Consider the following 12,231-nt stretch of genomic DNA (forward strand, 5'->3'; position numbering starts at 1 on the left):
TGTTTGTACTTCGACGTTCAGATATTACAGTCTACCTATTGGTCTATGTTGATGATATCATCGTTCTCAGTTCCACAGCTGCTGCTATTCCCAGAGTTGATCGGTCGCCTTCGCTTTGAGTTTTCTGTTAAAGATCTTGGTATTCTCGCATTATTTTCCGGGCATTGAGGTGTCGTCCCCTCATCCGGTAGTCTTCTTCTTCGTCGCCGTAAGTACGCTCTCGGAGCTTCTTGCGCGTGCGAGGCATGTTGAAGTGTACCCCTGTGACTACACCTATGGCGTCCTCTTAGCGCCTTTGTAGTCTTGATGGTGATCCATTGTCCCCCGAAGAGGCTACTCGATATCGCAGTTGTTGTTGGTGGTCTTCGGTATCTTACTATGACACGCCCCGACTTGTCCTTTGTGGTCAACAAGGTGTGCCAATATCTTCATGAGCCTCGTACAACTCATTGGTCCGTCGTTAAGCGTATTCTTCGCTATGTTCGTCACACGCTTGACACCGGACTGCTGCTTCGGTCTTCCACCTCTACACTACTTTCAGCCTTTTCCGATGCAGATCGGGCTGGTAGTGTGGATGACAAAGCGATCCACGGGGGCTATGCCATCTTTTATGGAGGTAATTTGATCGCCCGGAGTGCTCGTAAGCGCCTCATCGTCTCTCGATCTAGTACTGAGTCCGAGTACAAGGCTCTGGCTAATGCTACAGCTGAGCTTGTTTGGGTACAGTCATTACTGCGAGAACTTGGAGTTGTTCAAGTTAGGCCTCCAGTGCTTTGGTGTGACAATATTGGTGCTACTTATTTGTCATCTAATCCAGTTTTTCATGCAAGGACAAAGCACATCGAAGTTGATTTTCACTTTGTCCGTGAGCGTGTATCTCGGAAGCAACTGCAGATTCGGTTCATTTCTTCAAAGGACCAAGTTGCTGATATCTTTACTAAGCCTCTCCCCTTACCGTTGTATGAACATTGTAAGCGCAATCTCAATCTTTCCCTAGTTGAGATTGGGGGAGGGTGTTAGAGTTTATGTACCTATACGTATTGTATACGTATACAACACTTATGTAATCCTGTGTACACTATAAATATAAGAGAACCTCACCCGACGGAGCACGTCGGGTCAGCTACCAAATCATCTTTTCTCGATACTTTTCAGGTAGCACTATACAAAGATGATGCAGATGCTCACAGTATGAGTATTTCTGAGTACTTAAGTCAGCTCCATTTCCCCATGGGTGATGTCCAATTAGCATACAAATACCAGTACAGGGAACCTCTCGTTAGATCTAAGGAGGTGCAGCATCTACCAACACAAATGTGAAAACTGCATAAGTGGTACTTGGCTGCCTGTAAGGAAAGCCAAAACTAGATCATGTTGGCAATCAAAGATGAGCACTACGGACGTGGAAATAACGTGATAAACATCAAATTTTCTGAATTATTTTAGTTATTCAATCAAGACGCCCTCAATAAATCTTTGATCAGTGCCTATTATCTGTAAGTATTATTTATGTAATTAAGTCTCTACCGTGGCTCGTCCATTGCATGCATAATTATACTCACTATATTATGCAGAATGAAGATACACGAATGCCGAAAATGACAAATCTATGACATTGGGTTCATTGACCCATATACCGTGCATGAGCATAGTGTCCAACGCTATGCCAAGGACACGGAGGATAACTTGGTATCGGCATTAAGGAAACATGCACACAAAAGGGAAATACTACTTCCTTAGAACTTCGCGTGAGTGTTACTGTCCTGAACATATTAAATCTATTTCGCTTACAGCATGTTAAGTGCAATTGATGAGTTATGCATGTGCGTAGATTTTACTTTATCCTGCTAATCATTGAACCTGACGCCGGAGTAGTAGAAGTCATGCACTCGAAAAGTAAACCCCTTGCGGCATGGAGGGACATGGCTGGTATCCTCCAGTGGTAATTTCAATCATTATGGCTATATATCGGCAACTTTCGTTTTTTTCCCAATATCAAGTAATTCATAAATCTTTTATTCATTTTTTTGCCGGACAGGGCTTGGAAACGGTTCACCAAGAAGACTCCGGGTGAGTGGAAAAACAAGCTTGAACTTAAACATATACTGGTAAGTACTACTAGTTAGGCCCACGCATCCATTTGATTCTAGTTTCAATACTATTACCATCTTTGATTATTATTTTGATTGAACTATGTTCTTGTAAATTGCTTGAGCCAACAAGACGGGAATAATTTATGTGGATTCTACGTTTGCAAGTTCATTCGCCAGATGACCCACCAGATGGGGAGAATTTTAGAACAACTTCAAGTACGTAAACAATATTCATAATTTTATTTTATCACCATCGATCATGTTGTGTTTCATTCATATATATTGACCACCTTCTTTAAATTATTAGATCGAACGGTTGCGGGACGGTCTTCTAGCAACAGAGCATGTACGAGCATTCAAGAAGAATTGTCGGGATTCTTACTTGAGCAAGTCATACATCCAAACGGAGAATACCATCAGCGCCAAATCGATTTTGGAAAACTATGATCCATAGAAACTATATTATACACATATATGCATAATATGTTCGGCCAAGCACGATGAAAGAGGTCACTTTGATCTATATATTCATAACGATGTTTTTGTGTAATATAATGGTTTCCTATATGTGTGCATTAACGTGTTTCAAATGGGGCGTGGTGGCAGATTCTGCCGCGGCAGCGTTTTGGTGAACTTCCCTGCCGCGGCAGGGAAGCGCACCAAAACGTTACCGCGGCAGAAACATTTAGCACCGGTTCGTGTTGTGCGAAAGGTCCTCCGCCCGGGCGCTCGGCAGCCAGCCATGTGGATTGAACCGGTGCTAAAGGGGGGGGGGGGGGCGTTAGCACCGAATGCTTTGCACCGGTTGGGCAACCGATGAAAAAGCCCCTTACCAACCGGTGCTAATGCTCTTTTTTCCACTAGTGCTTGCCTTCTTTTTCAGACATATACAAGGACCAGAACGGTTCCCGTTCGAACCCACTCGACGACAACCACCATCCAGATTTAGGAAGATGCAATGCACACCTTGTTCCCCTGGGTAACCTGGTTCGCTTCGGTGGAAGCTAGCTATCTTCTGGAGCTCTGCCTTGCCGGAATGGCGGAATGCAGATGGCCTCGTCGGTGGCTTCTTCGTTGTTTTTTGTGGCCTAACCACGCGGCCGAACACAGATAATGGCGGTCAAGCTGGCTTGTCCTATCAGGCGTTATACATTCTTTCTCATGCATTTTTATTTAAATAGGCTACCGATCTGAGGCGTAACACAATTAGCAAGGTCAAATCCATCTTAATATTGTGTTCGGATTGGTGAGTAAGGATTTTTTACTCGTTAGCATAGTTTGCAAGGCCAGATCCATTAGAATATTATGTTAGGGATATGTGTTTTGTGATCTGATGTGTAATCTACCTTGATATATATGTAATGTTGTATGCTAGGGTTAGATTGCTAGATTTGTGTTTTACATGTTGTGTATATGTATTGTGTATAGTTTAATCTATATGTTAATGTGTATATCATGACCGGATGTTGCTGTCTATAGCTTGACCATATGTATTGTGTATAGCTTGATCTATATTTTGCTACACATTTCTAGTTGTTCTATCTGTTTCACATAGTTAACTCTAGCTCTCGTGTTACAATAGAAAATGTATTTGGTGAAGCTACATAAGAATTTTTGGGGTCGTTAGAGCCAATAGAGTCTCGTGTTCCCCTCCCATTCATTAAGACCCCAAATCATTTTTACTTAATCAGTTTAAGTCTAGCTATCATGTATTAGGTATGTTTATATTCTAACTCCAAAGATTTATTAGGTTTGCCCATTACAAGAAGCTTAATTAGCTCTCTCAACTCCCTTGTCACAAGGATTGCAAACCATGGGTTGCGCCTCACCCATCACTATGGCGATGTTCTGATCCACTACATAAAACATTTTTTTATTTAAAAGTGTTCCATGCAGTGTTGCCATAATACCACACGGATGATGACAAGACCACTGAAGATTCTCAACAAAGGTTGAACATTTGAAATAAAACCTGTTCTTGCATGGAGACAACTATGTAACCAAGAATTACATGCAATGTTGTGCTATGGCGGTACAACTGAGTAATGCTTCTTGCATACATAAAACGTCTGTGATGCTTGTACAAAGCATATGGCTGGATGAAACAAGTGTGTGCCATCTCTGCTAAATACATACGGCTGCCGAGAAACATCGTATGCAATCTCCAAAGTAGCTTATGGTCAAGTGTAAGAAAATATTTGTGATAGCCCTTCACATCACAAACGATTACAGGAACAAAACGGTTCAGGAAAGTTGACCCCATGACACACGATTTATTTAATGGATTTAATTGTGTGCATTGTGGAGAGGAGTACAGCCCACCCTTGTATAGTGACTTGCCGTGTGAAGGGCCATGTTCAGTACTAATGACGTGGTTTATGATTTACACGTGCCTTTTAATTAATGGAATAAATGTGTTCCACGTTAAAAAAAACATTTTCTATAGTTCAGCAGTCTGTTTACAGAACACGGAGGGATTTAGTACATCTGCTAAGGTTGCTGTAAGGTGGAATTACATGCCCAGCCTAGTGTGAAAGATGAAATTGAACAGTTTAACTATGAAATCCAATGAACTTCCGGCAAAAATCCAAGTTGGATCCGGTGGAATTTCACGCGCAAGGTCGTATCTCGTGACACATACCGTTCGTTTCCGTGGATGGAATCGTGCTGGTCTGCTGGACTGTCACGGCAAGAGTGACCCACTGACCAACCAAAATTTCTGCATGCATGCGCTCACTCACCTAGTCACGTGGCCGGGAACGATTGTCGCACTCCCCACAGCTGGACATCATACTACAATCGTATGTTGGAACCCATGTTTGTCCTAGTACTCTCTTTATTTGGAAATGTAAGATATTTTAGGTGATTATAAAGTAGACTAGATACAACATAAAATGAGTGAACCTACCTACTAAAAATAGACTAGATACAAAATAAAGTAGGTGAACCGATCAAAATGCTTAAACATCTTACATTTTCAAACGGAGGGAGTATTTTGGTAATACGTACGGTACGAGATTGTTAGATGCAGACCACGAACGGATCACGCAGTCCGTTGTACCTGTGCAGATACTTGGGAGCAAAATCTAAGCTCAACGGTCCGACATAAATGGACTAAGTTGTCTGCCTAGCCGCGAACACTTCTGTGACCGCGCGCGTGTCCGTGCCAGTTTTCCTTGGGCCTATATGCAAGTGTCTCGTGTTCGCTTCGCCTTCTACGCGGGTCCTCGCCATCGCCGCCGGTATGGCCTTCTGCGTCGAGTTTATAGCGTTGCTTCAGCTTCTGCTCGCCAGCGCTGGAGGGGGCGCTAGACTTCCCTGCTAGGTCATTGATGGCGTTGCACGTGGCACCTCTTTTTAAGCCAATCGGCTGCGGTCATTTTTCGCCCACGGCATTGCCAGTTCCTCTCCCTCCACATAACAGCAAAGGGCCGCCATGGGCAAGTCATGGATGTTTCGTAAGACGAACAACGGCCATAAGGCCGGCTCTTCGAGCGGCCGCAAGAAGGAGAGTAAACGTCGGTACGTGCCAATCGACTACGCGTGCTAATTGTACGGCGTGGGTGCCCCGTGCTGTGGCCAGATGTCAACCTCCTCGGAGGCTAGCTTCTAAATTCGCGGCAGGTGCCGGTGCCACCCGTGCAGCGGGAGGGCCTCGAGCGGCGCGATGAGCTCCACCGCCACTTCATCCCCCCGCCCAATCTGAGAACCCAGCCTACGCGTTGGATAGCTTCAATTGACACTCGTTCGGCACCTGGGAATTCCACCTATGACGCCGAGTCGGTTATCTAGGCGATGTGGCCTACTTCAACGCCCTGATGGCCGCGATATCTACGACGGCGACGGGGATGAGGAGGAGCGCGAAGACACGGAGACCTCTTCGACAACAACAACAATGGGCAGCCCGATCTACCCATCGTCAACCCTGAGGTCCAGCCGCGATAGCTGACCGAGGAGGAGTCCGCCGAACTCTCCATAGCCCAGAGCGACCTCGATGAGATCGGCTAGTGGTAGGGCCTCTCCGTCCAGTTCCGAGGGCCTACGTTGGCCCAGGGTAGGCGAGTGATACCTCCGATCACAACTACGTGCGTCGAGGCGCCCGTTCCTCCCGCTCCAGCGCCATCACAATCACCAGTCGCTCATGCGCCGCCACCAGCGGCTCCTCCGTCTGCGGTGATGGCCGGACCACCTCCGGCGCCAAACTGGCCCTGGCCATGGGAGCCGCCTGTCTTCATCAACCTCACCAAGGAGGACTAGGCAGCCATGGCGATTAGTTTTTTTTTCCTTTTTTCTTTATGTTTTTCTATTTTCTGCCCTATGTAAATTAAACTTCATAAATTTATTAAAAAAATATTTGCGTTGATCCGCTGGGGAGCTTCTGATCAAACTCGCGTTAATATTTGATTTATTTTGTGTCTGTGAACCAATCTAAACAAACTAAAACAAACATATTTGGTGTTTGAAATGGGCCAGGCCGCTAGGATGCCATGAGCCCTGTTTTGTGACTCTTCAGGTCTATATGTGTACCTGGTTTTATATGTGATGTGACGGCAAATTTTTTTTTTTTTTTTTTTTTTTGAACGGGGAAAGGTCCCGAAGGACCAGAGACTAGACTGCTCTATTCATATGTGGTGGCCTTACATTTTACATAGAGGACCTTCAATAAAAAATACAATACAGCTTGGTCCTGGAATCTTGCAAAAAGAACCCTACATAAATTAGCAAAAACGCCATCGGGTCCTTCTTCTTCCTTGTCACCACCAGCACTGGATTGACTCGGATCGCAGCGACCAAACTCAGGACCGGGGACAACACCACTTGGCCTGAGAATGGTTGGAACCGCCGCATCGAGGTAGCAGGGCCTCCACCGAAGGAGGTTGAACACGCACGAGCGCATAGGCTGCACTGGTGTTTGGGGTGACCGCCGATTCGGTCGAAGATCACAGCAGCCAGACTCTGCAGCTGTGTAGAAACCCCAAAAAGCAGCAGCTCGATCTTTCCCCGGAGATCTAGATCCGTCAACCAGCATCCTTCGTCCACCACCATGGAGGCTAGTCAGGACTCCGGCGCCCAGATCTCGATCTCCCACACCAGGGGCCTTATTCGAGGAGATGCCTGCGGTAGCCTCCATCACCGCCTCCGTCTCCACCCATCGGAGCTCCACGGGAAGAGGCTGCACCGCCGGGAAGCACCGGACCGGACCCAAGAGATCCAGCACCCTACTCCTAAACTCTGGCATAACGCCAAGCCAAACAAACACTAGAACTAGTACTAAACCTGAACTACTGCTGTACATGGGAGGGACCCTCACCCGTCTCGTCGCCGGCGATCGCCGGAGAGGAGAGGGGAGGGGCCAAGCGGCCCAAGATCTGGAAGAGAGCGGAGAGAGCAAGAGGAGAGGGAGCAGAAAGAAACTCGGAACTATCACGTACTACCCAAGTTTATGTCATGTCACTTGATGTGACGGCAAATGGGGTATGTCTAAGCTATTGCATTATGAGTTGTGTGGATGCTTTAATTTGCCAGGACCCGACCTACGCGTTGGACAGCTTCAACTGACAGACACTCGTTCGACACCTGGGAATTTGACCTGTGACGCCGGGTGGGTTACCTAGGCGATGTGGTCTACTTTAACGCCCTGCTGGGCTGTGGGATCTATGAGGGCTGGAATTCGAGCCGAGCTGAGCCAGCTCGGCTTGACTCGCTAAAGCTCGGTCAACAATCGAGTTAGCTCGACTCGACTCATTTAACAATCGAGTCCGGATTTGAAACTCGGCTCGACTCGCAAAGCTTGCGAGTAACTCACGAGTAGCTCATTTAAAACTGTCAAATAGAACACGTAATATGTACAATATATTTTTCCCAAATATTTGGGGCATAAATAATGAAGAACAAGCATTAGGACTATGGTACCACAAAAATATAAACCACAACGATCAGTATATCATCAGCATAAGATTGTCAAGTTGAGAAACCAAAAATATACTTGCGCATTTTGGTGGGCTTGGGCCGAATTCATTTTTAACGAGCTAAACGAGCTACTCGTGAGTTCGATAAACTCGGCTCATTTAACTTGAACTCGTTTAACGACAAAATATGAAACTTGGCTTGGCTCATTATACACTGAGTTCGAGTCGAGGCGATTCGAGTCAAGAGTTACTCGTTTAGCTCGTGAGTTTCGAGTTTTAATTCCAGGCGTATCTATGACGGAGACGAGGACGAGGACGAGGAGGAGCACGAAGACGAAGACCTCTTCAACAACAACGATGGGCAGCCCGATCGGCCCATCGTCAACACTGAGGTCCAGCTGCGAGAGATAACCGAGGAGGAGACCCCTGAACTCGCCATAGCCAAGAGCGAGCTCGACAAGCTTGGCCAGTGGTAAGGCCTCTCCATCTAGCTCCGGGAGTCTACGTTGGCCCAGGGTGGGCCAGTGACACCACCGATCACATGTATGTGCTTCGCGGCGCCCGTTCCTCCTGCACCATCACCAGCTGCTCTTGCGCCTACGACAACGGCTGGACCACCTCTGGTGCATGGGAGCCGCTTGTCTTCATCAACCTCACCAAAGAGGACTAGGCGGTCATGGTGATTAGGGGGTTTTATTTTTTTTTATGTTTTATTTTTCTTATTTTGGCCCTACGTAAATTAAACTTTCTATGAATAAAATTTAGTAAAAATTCATTTGCGTCGGGCCGCTGGGCAGCTCCTGGCTCAAACGGGCACGCGCTAATATAATATTTGATTTATTTTGTGTCCGCGGACCAATCTAAACGGACGAAAACATACTTATTTGGTGTGTGAAATGGGTCAGGCCACGTTTTGGGACTCTTCAGGTCATGTGTACCTGGTTTTATATGCATCTCACGGCAAATGGGGTATATCTAAGCTATTGCATTATGAGTTGTGTAGTATGCTTTAATTTGCCATGGGACAATGGTACAATGAACACGAAGAGACACATTCCTCCCTGTTCCTCTTGGGGAGAATGCCAGAATAGGGGACGTTGATTCTCTTCTGGCTTGTGTTTCTGCCCAAAGCGGACAGGAAAGGTAAAGGAGATGCTTTTCCCTGAAAATTGCGTTGCAACTTGTAGCCGAATTAGCACATCCTGCCCTTGCATAAAGAGAAAGGAAAAAAAAAGATTCCCCAGTGGTCATTGCCACAATCCCAGCACAAGTGATTAATTAGCTGCATTACCCTCCATAATGCTGAAACTTCATACATGAGCAGCATTTGTCCAATTTGTACCATCCCAACATTACAAGACCAACGTGCAACAAACAATACCACAACTGGTACTGTTTTGTGGAAATCTGGCCATCATTTTGTGACCCTGCACGGGCACAATTATGCTGCTCCATCAGTGCCTCCCGCCACGCCAACAAGAATCAACCAATCAAGGAATGCTCTTCCCGGAAAGTTAGAAAGACAAGAATAGAGGAGGGACAGGAAGAACAAAGTGATGAAGAAAAGGATGGGAAACTAACTGCAAACCTAAACACTGCCGCTTTTCCAATCCATCTCTTTTCCTCCACATAGCAATTCCCAGATCATCTGTTCTGTACTAGTAAATACTAGTAATTCCTAGATACGTACAAAGATCAAGAACAACACAATGCATGCCCATCAAAGAATGAACTACCTACCTACAATAGCAATTCGATCGGCCCACAGGAAATTTTCTGCTTCTTTGCAAATTGGGGTCGGATTGCATGGCGGTGTGGCTAGGGCGACCCCTTCTTGCGGAGGATGACCTCGGTGTCGAGGCCGAAGGCGTCGACCTTGGATACCCTGACGACCTCAGACCGGCGGAATAGCCCCAGCAGGCCGTGGACGTCGAGCAGGTCGTTGGCGGAGTACTTGTCCCCGCGGCGGTGCACCGCGACGTGGAGCACGGCGACGCCCCCCGGGCGGAGCGTGCGCTCGATCTCGGCGGCGAAGCGGTCCGGGTAGAGCGCGTGGTCGAAGACGTTGGAGAACTCGAAGTCGAAGGCGGCGTCGGCGAAGGGCTGCGCGTGGAAGTCGCCGCGGACGACGAGCGGCGGCGCCGGGGCGAGGTCGATGCCGACGGCGCGGCGCACGCCGACGAGGCGGAGCGCGGCGACCTCCTGGCCGAGGCGCGCGCCGACGCAGAGCGCGCGGGAGGCGTCGGAGAGGAGGCCGTCGGCGCGGAGGGCCCGGAAGAGGCGCGCGAAGGCGTCCACCTTGCGGCGCCAGTCGCGGGTGGCCCAGACGCGGCGCAGGCGCGGGTCGAGCGTCTTGTTGAGCTGGTGGCGCAGGTAGTCGTCGTAGGAGCGGAAGGCGGCGCCGCCGCGCATGCGGATGTGCGGGTTGGGCGGGGAGGGTGGGAGGAGCGGGACGGCCGCGGCCAGGGCCAGCGTGGCGGCGGCGGAGGATGGGGGAGGGGGCGAGAAGGAGGAGTAGGCGTAGATGAGGAGGAGGGAGAGGAAGGAGACGGCGAGAAGGAGGATGGGGCGGACGGGGAGGAGCGCTCGGAGCTTCGCATCGGCGGGCATGGCGGCGGGGCGGAGGACGCGTGATGGCGTCGCGCGGCGCGTGTTAATGTGGCATGGCGGTGGGCGCGCGCGTTGGTTTTGTTTGTTGCGGCCCGGATTGGATTACGTTTACGTGCGAGGTGGGGATTGGCGTCCTTTGCGTGGGCTGTAAACTGAAACTGCTCACGAAACGCTGAATTCCAGAGTAGGAGTAACACGTTTTTCAAAAGGACGATCAGCTTTTACTTATAGGAAATTGCTAGTTTTCAGTAGTAGACTGCGAACTAATTTACCACTTAGTAGTTGGATTTACATTGTGATTCTTGAACTTTGAGTTGCAACTAAAAAAGAAAATTTCAGTCGTAAGTGGGGTTAAAACTGAATTTTTTGAGTTGCAAATGAGGTTATAACTAGAAAAGTGTCTCCAAACCATTAGATTTACTTCATGATCCATGCCATTGGTGAGTTGCAACATGAATTACAACTAAGATTCGATAATATCATTCTACTGAGAACTAAGTTAGCTCTTAGTAGACTAAGAGCTAGTCACACACTTACTTATAAGCAGAACAATTATTACTTCTTCCTATCCAAAATTACTTATTGCAAATTTACGAAAATTATAGCCTAAAATATGTCTACGTTCATTAAAAATTGCCACGGGTAATTTGGACTGGAAGGAGTACAAAGTTCATACAATATAGTACTCAAAAGAACCAATCACAATATACATTTTAAAGAGAACAATAGCTACCGATAAATCGTTGTTTAAAATCGACGTTCCCAAACTCTTTGTTATTTTTTTAGTACATAGCTAGGGAACATTTTATTATTATAATTATCATTATCATCATTTCTTCAAAATGGGCAGCGTAACCTTAGATCATTGACACGGGTAATTTGGATGGGAGGGAGTACAAAGTTCATACAGTATAGTACTCAAAAGAACCAATCACAAGGCAGATACATTTTGCACTGAACAATTGCTACCAGTAGATCATTGTTTAAATTCGACGCTCCCAAACTCTATTATTTTTTGGATACATAGCTACGGAACATTTTATTATTATTATTTCTTTAAAATGGGGAGCATAACCTTAGCTCCCTCATTGGTTGATGCACGCAACCGTTTTTATTCGAAAGTTTATCCTTGCAATTATGATAACTCAACAATCACATAAGATCCATAGATACATCAACCATTGAGAAATAACAAGCTCATATTTAAAATACTCGAAGATTAGTGCAGTTTAAATTTTATGTTTTTACCTGTGTATAGCATCCATTACAGAGTACTAACTTTGTCCCTAGTATTTACATGACATCCTTGTTTTGCGTGATTTAACTTTAATCATCAATTTGATCAATAATATGTTCTAAACTTTGTCATAAATATTGTACCACTGGGAAAAATCGAATAGGAATTCAGTAGTATAATTTTCTGTAGCATATAACCATGTTCGTTTGTCACATTAATGATCAAAAGTGAAACCAGAAATGCATGCATTTCATGTATATAAGGACTGATAAAATAGATTTTAAACATCATGTTTTATGCATACTGTCGAACTTGACTGGCCTAAACCCACATCACTACATAATCAGATTGTGTGGATACAATCTTTTTCAGAAAGGTAACA

At 46.4% G+C, this 12,231-nt stretch overlaps 1 protein-coding gene across 1 annotated transcript; it reads right to left on the reverse strand.

Moving 5' to 3' along the window:
* Positions 1 to 9,645: 9,645 nt before the first annotated feature.
* Positions 9,646 to 10,612, reverse strand: LOC124655261. The gene has a single exon (XM_047194187.1). It carries the CDS (start codon positions 10,610 to 10,612, stop codon positions 9,821 to 9,823), a length of 792 nt encoding a protein of 263 aa, XP_047050143.1. The 3' UTR covers positions 9,646 to 9,820.
* Between the last annotated feature and the right edge of the window lie 1,619 nt (positions 10,613 to 12,231).

Source organism: Lolium rigidum, chromosome 1 (assembly GCF_022539505.1).
Source record: "Lolium rigidum isolate FL_2022 chromosome 1, APGP_CSIRO_Lrig_0.1, whole genome shotgun sequence".
Classification (NCBI taxonomy): domain Eukaryota; kingdom Viridiplantae; phylum Streptophyta; class Magnoliopsida; order Poales; family Poaceae; genus Lolium; species Lolium rigidum.